Raw genomic sequence first — 12,218 nt, 5'->3', positions numbered from 1 at the left:
CAATTTACATTCTCGATTCGCCCGTCCGAATAGCGTTGAAGAAAGGCAACTCTACGACCATCGTAGAACCGCAGAATAGAAAAAAGATCAGCAGTTTTGGTGTCACAGAACAAACAGGATATGTACATCAGTTAAAACAATCATCCCAAGCGCCATCTCTAAGATCGAGAGCCTCATCATCCCCAACCCCGCAGCAGCAGCAGTGCAGCCTGTCTTGCCAGCTCATGCAGTCCTACGGCAATGGGGACATCCCTCTCCATGAACTTCTGCAACACGTCCATCCTTAACCGGGGTATCCGTGCTTCTGCCGCGAGTTCCATGCATCCCACATCGGGCCCATCCTCCCCATCTCATTTCCCGAAAGCACGCTTAGTGGTGTGCCTCACCGTGGTGGTGCTCATCCTTGAGGAAGAAGTGCTCGTATACGCAGTAACCGGCGAAGGCGACGCTGGCGATACCGAAGCCCGGGAAGATACGCTTAAAGCGGTTGAAGCGGCTGAAGGGGCCGGTGTATCTCCATGCTTCACTGCGGGGAGAGTTAGTAAATGGTCAATTGGGTAGTGAGTGATTATCGGAATCGTACTATCGAGCCCAGGGATCTCTCTTGGCGTAGACCGAGCGAGGGGAGGCCGCGGCCTTGAATTCGTTGATGTCGAAGCCGGTGGGGTTGGCCATGTTGGGTGATGAGGATGGGGGGAATGTATGCGGATTTGGCGGGTAGAAAGAGGGCGGAGGTGAGAGTATGTCTCCGAAGTTCCGGATGTTCGCGAGAACAGGTGAAAGTAAGGTAATTCTGAATTAGTCTCCACCGAGGAGGAACGGGAGAAGTTGAAGCTGTACAGGACGAGAGAAGAGGGCTTGGCACTCGGGCAGATGCGCTAAGCCGGATTCGGCGACCAGACCTTGTCCGCCTTTGTGGTCTTGCGGCAGCGAGGAATCTCCAGCGCGAAACTGGAACCCCATCGATTCCAACTCCTCTTGAATATCAGATGCCTGGCTACAACCCCGCGCTGCAGACGACAATATGCCACCTCCTGTCGGCAGATACGGGCCTTCTGGCCTGAGCGGTCCTTATACACATTTACAACAAGCGCATCTCCAACAACAGCAACAGCAGCAGCAACAACAGCAAGCTCAACATCATCCGGCCCATGCCCAGTCGGCCAACACGGCGCTCCCTCCTCCCTCCCTTGGCGGCCACCCTGGTTTTGCGACCGGCAACCCGAACACTAACATCAATCCTTTTACATTATCAGGGACAGGGATAGCGAACGGCATGTCCGTCGCCGGGTTTACGGGGGCTGGTGATGGAGGGGGCTCTGGGTTGGCGAGCCATGCGGCCCAGATCGGTTTCGCGAGAGGGGCACAGATGCAGCAACAGCAATTACTTCAGAGTCACGATGGACGGTTAGCTCTCGAGACGAAAGCTGGCGGCGTGAAGACTCGGATACGGGATGTATGGAAACACAATCTGGCCCAGGAGATGGCCGTGTTACGGCAGCTAGTCGAGAAGTACCCTTATATCAGCATGGTATGGCTGTCTTGGGATGGAAGCGATCTGACTAGAAGCCGAAGTACTGATCCCTCGCACAGGATACCGAGTTCCCTGGCATTGTCGCTCGTCCCATCGGATCATTTACGAATAAAGCCGATTATCACTACCAGACCCTTCGATGCAACGTTGACCTCTTGAAAATGATCCAACTCGGCATCACCTTGTTCTCAGCTGACGGGGAAGTTCCTCCGCCCAATGCTACAGATGCAAATGGACAGCCATTGGGAAACAGCCTGGTACCCGCCCCGTGCACATGGCAGTTCAACTTCCGCTTTTCATTAGAGAACGACATGTATGCGCAGGAATCAACAGCCATGCTCKCCAAGGCCGGTATTGACTTCAATATGCACGAAAAGAATGGTATCGATCCTTTTGAGTTTGGAGCCCTTCTGATCAGTTCTGGGCTCGTCCTGCTCGACGACGTACATTGGGTTTCGTTCCATTCCGGCTACGATTTCGGCTACCTGATGAAGATCATGTTGTGCAAACCTCTGCCAGAGAACGAGGAGGATTTCCACACACTTCTGAAGATTTTCTTCCCGTCGTTATATGATATTAAATACTTGATGAAACATGCAGGGCGCAATCAAGCAGTCAACGATTCGCCGCTGACTCCAGCCGCCGCACAGATCTTGACGAGCCTGGGCCAAAAGTCCGGTCTTCAGGACATTGCAGATGAGCTCGGTGTGAAGCGGGTCGGCATTGCACATCAGGCAGGGTCTGACTCACTCGTCACGGGCGAGATCTACTGGAAGATGCGCCAGCTGATCTTCAATGGCAAGATCGACGAGGCTAAGTACTCGGGGCAAATCTGGGGTCTGAACGGCCAAATGCCAGCACTGACATATCATATGCAACCTCATCAAACACCGAATCTCAACGGAGCCACTATCTACTCGGCAGCCGGGACACCGAGCACACCCAATACCGGTCGTCAAACTCCTCAACATCACGGTGTTAATCTAGGTGGTGCACTAACCCCTGGTGGTGCAGGTGGAGTCTTGGGGGCGTTTCAAACAGGGAAGGCATGAGCTTTGTTTCATCGGGTCCATACTTTGCTTCTCTTGTTGTAAGGTGTTAGATCAGGGTAGGGTTCGGAGGGAGTTTATGACATGCTTTTGCATTTGGTTTCTCCTTGGGCCTCGTTTGTCCTGTATAGGCTTCTTCCTGTTGTCTCCTGTCCTTCGGACAATGCTTTGGGTGCGTTGACCGGCGTCCACCTCTCCTTTTCCCCTTTCCTCATGGTCCATCGCTGTATGTGATGATGGCTTTCGCTTTGGTGGTGGGACATGGATTTGATACGATATGATGGATGTACATAGCTTTGTGGCACAGCTTGTGCTATCTCATTGTTATTTCTTTTTGCACTTTTCTTCCGCTATTCGATTGTCTCGGTTCATCATGAGGGTCTGTGACTTCCGGTGCCACTAGTCTGCGTTGGCAGTATTCGCGGATGTTGTATCGGTGTTTTGGTGGCGCGAATGAATCCTTTTAAGCTCCAGTGTCCTTGTCTCTTTGGTTCCCGAAACGCTCTAGATCCACGATCACGATTCCGGGGAGAGTCCGAGCTTAAATTTCTGTCCTCGATTGAGACGCAATCGCAAAGGTGGCACACGTAGCTTGGTGTCAGCTTGGCTGTGCAGGCTGTACTTTATCCGAAGTAAGGCTCCAAGATCTCCGCGAGGCCATTGGTATGTATTTGTCACCGTATTCACGATAATTGAGGAACTCTATTAGCAAATGCATCCGATATGATCCAGCGACGAGATACCCCGCTCTCTGAACGAAGCTACATACTGCAACTTGACTCGAGATGGAAGTACCAAGCCAAGCATCCCATTACCGCTTTGGGTTGAGCTACACCACATTGCACGCTATACCCGATCGGGAAACGTGATCCGGGCCTCTTATCGTGATGATAGCAGCCATCATCTATCCAGTGGTCGAGGATGAGGTGTTAATGCAATCATGCAGTTATGATTGCGGTTTATATTTTTGCTTCCCCCCTGCTAGGGAGAATCTTTGGTCTAGGTGCTTCAGTCAGGCATCTTTGCAACAGCCATATCTTATTTAAGGATATTGACAATAGCCATACTCTTTTGTTTTTATCAACATCATTGTGATATATAGTATGGTTCTTGAGCGCCTCCAACAGCTGACCTACCAGGTCGGCGCCTCTTCACCTCCACCTCATCCCTTTGACCCCCTGTCAACAAAAGAAATCGACACGGCAGTTGCCATTATCCGCAAGGAACATGGCAAGGTCAATTTCAACGCGGTGACTCTGTATGAGCCCCGGAAGGTGGAGATGATGGCCTGGCTGGCAGATCCCAAGAATGCGCCTCGACCAGCGCGTGCGGCAGATGTCGTCGTAATCGCGCCTGGTGGTAAGGTCTACGATGGCATTGTCGATCTAGATCAGAATAAGATCGTCTCGTGGAAGCATACGCCAGGTGTGCAGCCGCTTATCACGATGGAGGATTTGCAGGAGGTCGAGCATATTGTTCGGAAGGATCCCAAGGTTATCGAGCAGTGTGGGATCCTTGGAATCTCAAAGGAGGATATGCATAAGGTTTACTGCGATCGTGAGTTACTATTCCGTGATTTGACTGGCGATGAAGCGTCTCTAATTTTGGTATAGCTTGGACGATTGGCTATGATGAGCGCTTTGGGAGCGACGTCCGTCTGCAGCAGGCGCTGATGTACTACCGTCCCCATGTCGACGACTCCCAGTACACATTCCCTCTGGATTTCTGTCCGATCTACAATGCGGAGACTAAGGAGATCATCCACATCGATATCCCACCAGTACGACGGCCCATCAGTAGGGCCCCGGCAAACAACTACCACCCGGCGGCAATCGAGAAGGAAGGTGGTTACCGGACAGACATTAAGCCAATCCATATCACTCAACCGGAAGGCGTGTCTTTCAAGCTGGACGGACGAACCATCCAGTGGCAGAATTGGAGCATCCACGTTGGCTTCAACTACCGTGAAGGCATTGTGCTCAATAACATCACTTTCAATGACAAAGGAAATGTTCGGCCAGTCTTCTACCGTCTCTCCTTGGCGGAAATGGTTGTTCCATACGGTAACCCCGAGCATCCGCATCAGCGCAAACACGCATTCGATCTAGGCGAGTACGGTGGTGGATACATGACCAACAGCTTGTCGCTCGGATGTGACTGCAAAGGTGCTATCCACTACATGGACGCCGCCTTTGTCAACCGTGCCGGTGCCAGCACCATCGTAAAGAACGCCATTTGCATTCACGAGGAAGATGCCGGTATCCTTTTCAAGCACACCGACTTCCGGGACGACTCCATCATCGTCACCCGTGGACGCAAGCTGATCATCTCACACATTTTCACCGCCGCAAACTACGAGTACTGCGTTTACTGGATCTTCCACCAAGACGGCACCGTTCAGCTTGATATCAAACTAACTGGTATTCTTAACACCTACGCCATGAACCCTGGTGAGGACACCAAGGGCTGGGGTACCGAGGTCTACCCCGGCGTCAACGCCCATAACCACCAGCACTTATTCTGTTTGCGTATCGACCCCAACATTGACGGCCCAAACAACACTGTCTTCCAGGTGGATGCAGAACGAGGCCCTGGAGAAGTAGGAAGCGCGGAGAACAAGTACGGCAACGCCTTTTACGCCAAGAAGACTAAATTCACATCGCCACTGGAGGCTATGTCAGATTACAACGGCGCCACCTCCAGAACCTGGGAGATGGCAAATACAAACAAGCTGAACCCACACAGCAAAAAGCCGGTCTGCTACAAGCTCGTCAGCCGGGAGGTTCCCTCACTGCTTCCCAAGGAGGGCGGGTTGGTCTGGAAGCGCGCCGGCTTTGCCAGACACGCTGTGCACGTCACCAAATGTAAGTATCCCTTGCGTCTTTGTGCAGTCAGCCAAACTAATAGTCTATGCCAGACTCCGATGACCAGGTCCACCCTGCAGGTCGCCATGTCCCGCAGACTTCGGGTGAGCCCTCTGAAGGCCTGCCAGCATGGATTGAATCAGCGGGCCCCAACTGCTCAATTGACAACACGGATATTGTCCTCTGGCACACGTTCGGCCTCACTCACTTCCCGTCTCCGGAAGATTACCCTATCATGCCTGCGGAGCCAATGACGGTGCTCCTCCGCCCTCGAAACTTCTTCGCTCGCAATCCGGCGTTGGATGTCCCTCCTAGCTACGCCAGAACTCCTTCGCAGATAGCCGCGGGAGCAAATGCATGTTCCTGCAAGAAGAGTGATGGATCCAGCATCCAAGTTTGATGTATGATTTGCCAAATGCGTTGGTGGTTGGGTTGATCGTTTGCATTGCGGGGATGACTGTTTGCTGGCTTTGAGCGTCTTTCGAACGACTTCTGTGCACTTGTTTCTTGTATATACCATGATCCATTACAACTGAATTCATTAGTTTATGCTCATGCAAATGAGATGATGTTATTGGTTCAGTCTTAGGACGCAGCCACCCGGTCATGGTAGTCACTCCCAAGGGATATCTGGCAAACAAGCAGAGTGAATACATTTTCGGACGGTATGTACAGAGGAGACTATTGAATGAGGTCGTAGGCCATTCATTGCTGGGAATTCACTGCACCTTGGTCGCAACTTCACTGGCATAAATATTCCCTCAGCCACCCCCTTCTCTGTCGCTCATCTCATGCCTCTTCCATCCATCTTCCTTGCTATATACTTACAGTCATCAGTATGTTCTGCGATGATGGCTTGCCCATGGATCTCCTTCATCTTTGATCTCACAGACCTTCTGATTTGATTGCCTTGCAGAGGGATCAGATTCAAGTTCCACATTAGTTTTCCTAGTTCGTATACCATGAATTCGTTTCAATGGAGATCCGTCTCCCTCCGTTCACCAGTCTCAATGGATGTACCTCAACCCGTACGGCCTTGACGCTTGGTCAGCCGTCTAGTGGTCGCCGCTATCTGAAGCCTTGAGCAACTTCTTCACCTTCCTCAAATCACAGTTCAGGCCTCTCAAAGCCTAAGCGGTGGGCTTACTTTCCCTCAGGTATTACCATGGCTAATGTCAACCAGAGAATTGATAGTCTCAGGGACCGCAACTGACATCGAACCAAAGTTGGTAGAACATTGATATACACACTGGAGACATACGCTAATCAAACCGGTTTTAGAGAAAGAGGGCAAACCCGCCAGGATCTGTCCGGGCGACCCAGAAAGGAGGTCAGGATCGAGGGCCCCGAGAAAGACCCCTTATTACGGAGAAGCAACTCATCTGGAGATGAGATCTTCATTGCGAAATCAGGTATGTATTTCCTTGTTTTGCGGTAGAGCTCGGGCTGACTTACAATGTTGCAGGACATTGCCCGTTACATGGACGATCTCAAGTTCCTCAACGGCACGTGCGGTCCTGTGCGGTCTCCAACGACATGGTTAGGGGACCACGAGCTGGATGTTCCTTCTGGAAAGGAATGTGCTACGAAGTCTCAATTGCCGACGTGGGGTTTCTTTACCTTTGTATTCTTTGGGGTTGTTCCAAGACAGCAGGTATTTACTCGTCTGAGTTGCCGCAGACTAGGGCTAATATGACATCGACAGTCAGCCCAGTACAGCCGACGACTATAACTTTGAATACGGAATCTACCCAATGGACAAACCTGCAATGTTGACTGAGAATACCAAAGTATTTTCCCAAAACATCAGGTACGAATTCCCATTCTCATCAAGTGCATGCAATGATGCTTAGTCGACATCTAGGTCAACCCTGGTATTGGAATGAAGTCCGGCTGCGAGACGGATGCTTGACAGTTTCCAGTCAATACGCTGTACCCTACACAATCTTGAGTTTGTAGGACATCTCCGCCCTCGGCCCAATTTTGGAGTCGCACGACCGCAGACTGGCCTCACTTTTCTTGAGCGTTCTCACTTTGAATGTCACCGGTAGATGCTCGTAAAGCCGCGATAGTGGCGAACAACTCGATTTACAACGAAGCTGGTTCTAGCAGCCACAAGGGAAGACTATCCCCATACACTTTACGAAGATTGTCAAAAATGGTGCATTTGCCGCATTGCTCGCGCCGAGATTTGGTTCGAAGCCTGGGGATCGCCTTACGATAATCAAAGAAGATCTCAAGGCGAGATGTTATGGGAGTCTGCACCCAAGCTGAAAGACTTTCAAAGGGCTCAGCTATCAGGACTCCTCGAAGACGGCCTTGAAGATGACCTTGAAGACGACCTCGAAGACGACCAAATCCAGTAAGCCTATTTCCCTTTGGCACCGAGTAACTGCTTTTGTCTAATGCTTTATGGCAGCTACTCGTACGACGCCTGCAGAGATCTTCCCGTATCTCGCTGCCAGCATAAACAGCTCTGTCAAGTTGCTCTCCGCAAAGCTAGGGAGGGCTCATTACTATAATAAGGCCTGAACCTTACCCCGAGCCCTAGCCTTCGGTTTCTGACTCCAGACGCATGGATTCAGGCTTTCCAGGGACGGATAAAACTTTGACTTTGCTGGGAATCGCACCTGTTTGCCGTCTGCTGGGCATTCATGTCATCTACACAAGTCCCATGCACTTCGCAGCTGACGCGGCATGTGAGACTGCTGATAAGTTTATGCAGCTAACTCATATGTCTATGGACATCTTGAGTGTTTACATGCCAGAGCGTCTGCGCCTGCTACCGCCTTGTGCCCAACAAGAAGTGTACGCGGTGCCAGTGTCTGCACAAGGTATGCAAGCAATCCGCACGCATGGTACCCGGAATGTCCCAACCATCACTTCATCCAGGTTGGAGAACATATTGCCCCTCGTGACCACAACTCCCAAACGACGTTTGATGTTCAAACCTACGAGCCTAGGCTGCAGGAACCGAAAGGGCTAGCTGCTCTACCCTGGTTCGATGAACCAATTGCTCCGGTCCAGGAGCAACCTCAAGTCCTTGATGATGATGCGCTGCAGGCTGTTCTGGATGAACCAGTTGCGGGAAAGGTCACAAGATCAGGCCATACCTATAGTAAAAACGGTGTCCAGACAATCGTGGCCTACTGAGTGGCTCCGACTCGGGCGTCGACTTATTGTCTTCTAGGAAGTACAACACCCATCTGCAGTCTACCTTGTCGCCAAGATGGGAGGACGCGACAAACCAACTGCGGAGATTCGTGCGAACCATGGCTGGGAAACGATGGGGTCGGGGTTGGAGGGAGAAAAGCTTGCGTTCTGGAAAAGTTTACCGGTCTACACGCTGTGCGTGGAAAAGGACATAAGACTCACCAGCCATGGGCGAGAAGTTTTTGTCTGCCGTGCCTTTGTATCCGATAGGCACATCAAAGTCTCCTTTACACCAACACATCTGGGGCGAGAAAGCGGTCGAACCGGGCAGTTGTGCATATCCCTCGTGCACTCGGAAAGTAAGGGTGCTATAAGACTTGAAAGACCTGCTTCAAGGCTGCGGCGGCAATGTCGATGAAGCAGTCGCTCAGATTGAGCTCGCTGTCTCTGATGAGTCCAAACATTATGTGAGGACGACGTCCAAGAACATAATGAAGAAAGTGACCGGATCGATGATGATACGGCCAATGCAGAGGAGTTAGCTGCCATGATGGGAGACGAAGAGGTCTATGACTCTGATCAAGAAGACGAAGATGACAGTGAATACACTGATACCAGAGCACTGGCTCTCCCTGACGTCGAATACACAGACAGCTTTGAGAGGAATTTTTACTCAAGCTTTGGAATCTCGAGTAATGAAGTTATCGAACTTCAAACCAGATTCAAATCCCGTTTGACGGCTATCTAACCTTGACAGGCTGAGACGAACGACAGTTCACGTCACGGCCGGTTTATTGCTCTGAAGCGAAGGAAGGATCAATCACTGTTTCCTACCCGATGAATCTACTGGGCCGTGAGGAAGATAACGCTGCCCCTGATTATGAGGTCGATCAACAACAACGGGCCTTCTTCTCAGGGGCTCGTACCAACTGCGTTTGGAATAACAAGGCCGCATCCTGTTCGTTCTACATTCATAAGAATCGTGGCTGGGATCCCGGTTTCGACACGTACGAGCTTCCCTTTCCTTGTTGACATTCGTACGCTGCTAACCAAGATAGTGCGATTCTCGAAAAAGGTGGCCTACTCGCAGCCCTCGAAGATGGTAATCCGGTTCTTGACTGGCTGCTTGCCGACAATGAAGTTATCGAGTCCAAGCCAATGCCCTCGAAGACCCCTCGCAGAGGCACTGCGGAGTCCTCCCTGGAGGGTCTGGTCCAGCTACCGCGACGCGTTCGAAAGTCGGAAAGGGTTCGACGATCTTCTCCCCTCCTTCGTTTGCATTGAATACGACCGCTTCTTCCAAGGGTAGTTACAATACATTTGACCTTCTTCGTTTTGGTTACTTCGTGGCTGACGAGTTTGGGGTAGTCCACCGTCGTTCCGGTAACGTTTCGCGCGCTTCTGACAAGACCGGTTCTCTATTCCGCCGTTCCTTCTACTGGGCCGTGAGGAAGAAGATAACTTCATGATTTGGCGTCCCAAAGGCTTTCGTCTGAACATATTCAGGGTAGGTAAGTTATTACCACTTCTTCTCTCGCAAGCCAGAGCCTAACACCAGAGCAGGCGAGTGCTTATTCTGGCGAACAACCATCAGCCGCGGAAATTTCCAAGTCATCCTCATTCCTGAGGGGAATAGAGCAGCACACATGCAGCAATCCTGCCCCTTGTTCTCGAGCAGGGAACTATACAAGTTGTCCCTGGCAACGCTACGCCCTCTCTCTCCTCTCACGTTTGAGTTCGAACTCATTTTTGGCCGGCCACAAAATTCATGGATGGGCGGACTCCTATCTAGGCCTTGCTCATAAACCTCCGACTACGAGTATGTGATAGCAAGCTAGTGCCGGCGTACTTCAAAGTCGGTTGATTTGCTGCAGGATATTGCAAAGAAACGCCAGTACCGGCTCCCAATTGACTCCATCCTCAGCTTCCTTTACTTCGACTGCTATCACCAGAACATACTCAAGCATGGAACGGCTCGAGCAGGGCTCAGGAGATTGGATTACAAACTATCAAGTGCAAATTTTCTCCTGAAATTGCTGCCATGGTGCTTTGCGGAGATACATGGCAACTCCAGCCCACAGTTCTCACAGCAAATGATCAACCGGTATGGAACGAGTTTAGTTATGAGATGTAGACGTCCATTGTTGTCGATTGGTTCGCGCGAGCCATCCCGTCGTGAAACTGACAGAACAACGCCGTTTCCGACCAAGTTTCGCGCAGTTTTTAAACAAACGCATTTACAAGGGCTAAATGCGCTCTCACCCTGTGACCGACTCCCTGAGGGTTAACCCTTATTGGGACAAAATGATATAGGACGTGTTTCAACCCGCTCGGCCAGATTCCGACACGGGGCATTCGTGCTCAGAATGATGATTTGAATGTCATTACAGCAGTGGTCATTGCGCATGAATCCGTACATTCTTTTCATGGATTCGACGTACAAGACGAACAGATATAAGTTGTCTCTCCCGGATATTGTTGGCTGCACAGAATCAAACAATGCATTCTATTCTTGCTTTGCATTCGTCAGTAATGAGAGGGTCCCACGACCACCCAGTCAGTTACGAGATGGCCTCACCCACCGAGCCCATTGAGGATGAGTTCGATCCTGAACTGTTGACTGCCATCCCAGACAACTCGAAGACGACCATCCCGGAAGGCCGAGCAACACAGAACGAACCAGAACTATCGTACGTCAGAACCCAGAAGGTCCAGGCCAACCGCGCTGTGCCGCCGGCTAGTGAAGAACCAAAGCTCTCCAAGCTGGGCCATCAGGCTCTACTTAACAAAGGCATGGGTGCAGTGCCAATCGGCACCTTTAAGCCAGACCATATCACCGACCCTCACCAGGCTGCAAAAGGGAGACAGGCAATGAAATTCGCACTCCAACCACTCGTCGGCCACAGCGAGGAAGGAACCCTGGCTGGTATACACTGGTCATCGAAACCGGAGTGAACGAATGTATCCCAATCTGAAGGCAGACGCGAACTGGTGGTTCGCAAATTCATCGGGCGACGTCCACTCGTTATCCTGATGGCACTTGAGCCAACATACGTGAAATTCGAAAAATGGCAACTGGTGCCGCCGAATGCTCCGAGACCTGTCACACGAGCCTACATCGACCAGCAAGGGCGATACAACACAGCTCTGTTAGCTCATTCCTTGACACCGTCCTGGAACAGCGACGTGCCTATGTCTTCAGCGATTGTCCAGCTAGACCTTCCTGAACTACCCTCGTTGTTAAGAACACCATGGAGCTATGCGGAACAGTTCAAGATCTCGAGCAAGAGCTATACCCTGGTGTGATCGGTGTGGGCAAATCATTTGTACTCGACGGGACTCTGATCCCGAGGAGGCATGGCATTGGGATCGAGTGCGGGATTCCCATTCAAGACGTTCGTTCAGAACCTCGAAGGCAGTGCTCCACGCCTTGCCGGCACCTAGATGCTCGTTGCTTCAATTTATTTGTGCCAAAGAACATCGCGAGCTTCACCGCTGCGAATAAATGATGTGGGATCCCCACATCTCGAGCAGTGCGAGCAGTCAGGACTCCTTTCCAGGCGCCTCTGCAAGATGATGAGAGTAAGGTGCACAGACGCCGGGTCATGAACTACCAAT

The 12,218-nt window shown here is 51.3% G+C and overlaps 6 protein-coding genes across 6 annotated transcripts; 5 read left to right on the top strand and 1 right to left on the bottom strand.

Annotated features, from left to right (window-relative positions):
• Positions 1-369: 369 nt before the first annotated feature.
• Positions 370-675, bottom strand: Asppvi_004523 (NADH dehydrogenase [ubiquinone] 1 beta subcomplex subunit 3; the record flags this gene model as incomplete). The annotated part of the gene is made up of 2 exons (XM_043300474.1): positions 370-526; positions 584-675. The coding sequence occupies 2 exons, from the start codon at positions 673-675 to the stop codon at positions 370-372; spliced, it is 249 nt and encodes an 82-aa protein (XP_043156409.1).
• Positions 676-1,024: 349 nt separating this feature from the next.
• Asppvi_004522 (CCR4-NOT core DEDD family RNase subunit POP2) lies at positions 1,025-2,586 on the top strand (the record flags this gene model as incomplete). The annotated part of the gene is made up of 2 exons (XM_043300473.1): positions 1,025-1,531; positions 1,594-2,586. 2 exons carry the CDS (start codon positions 1,025-1,027, stop codon positions 2,584-2,586), a joined length of 1,500 nt encoding a protein of 499 aa, XP_043156408.1.
• Positions 2,587-3,686: 1,100 nt separating this feature from the next.
• On the top strand, positions 3,687-5,847 carry Asppvi_004521 (peroxisomal copper amine oxidase; the record flags this gene model as incomplete). Its single annotated transcript, XM_043300472.1, has 3 exons — positions 3,687-4,140; positions 4,197-5,447; positions 5,501-5,847. 3 exons carry the CDS (start codon positions 3,687-3,689, stop codon positions 5,845-5,847), a joined length of 2,052 nt encoding a protein of 683 aa, XP_043156407.1.
• Positions 5,848-6,835: 988 nt separating this feature from the next.
• On the top strand, positions 6,836-7,179 carry Asppvi_004520 (uncharacterized protein; the record flags this gene model as incomplete). Its single annotated transcript, XM_043300471.1, has 3 exons — positions 6,836-6,859; positions 6,913-7,101; positions 7,153-7,179. The coding sequence occupies 3 exons, from the start codon at positions 6,836-6,838 to the stop codon at positions 7,177-7,179; spliced, it is 240 nt and encodes a 79-aa protein (XP_043156406.1).
• Positions 7,180-7,693: 514 nt separating this feature from the next.
• Asppvi_004519 (uncharacterized protein) lies at positions 7,694-9,884 on the top strand (the record flags this gene model as incomplete). Its single annotated transcript, XM_043300470.1, has 6 exons — positions 7,694-7,809; positions 8,216-8,588; positions 8,638-8,959; positions 9,056-9,300; positions 9,375-9,607; positions 9,659-9,884. The coding sequence occupies 6 exons, from the start codon at positions 7,694-7,696 to the stop codon at positions 9,882-9,884; spliced, it is 1,515 nt and encodes a 504-aa protein (XP_043156405.1).
• Positions 9,885-11,168: 1,284 nt separating this feature from the next.
• Asppvi_004518 (uncharacterized protein) lies at positions 11,169-11,906 on the top strand (the record flags this gene model as incomplete). Its single annotated transcript, XM_043300469.1, has 2 exons — positions 11,169-11,526; positions 11,578-11,906. The coding sequence occupies 2 exons, from the start codon at positions 11,169-11,171 to the stop codon at positions 11,904-11,906; spliced, it is 687 nt and encodes a 228-aa protein (XP_043156404.1).
• Positions 11,907-12,218: the final 312 nt, after the last annotated feature.

Source organism: Aspergillus pseudoviridinutans (assembly GCF_018340605.1).
Source record: "Aspergillus pseudoviridinutans IFM 55266 DNA, scaffold_3, whole genome shotgun sequence".
NCBI classification, from domain to species: Eukaryota; Fungi; Ascomycota; class Eurotiomycetes; order Eurotiales; family Aspergillaceae; genus Aspergillus; species Aspergillus pseudoviridinutans.
Note: the sequence above shows the minus strand (reverse complement) of the source record. Positions and strands in the feature narration are given on the sequence as shown.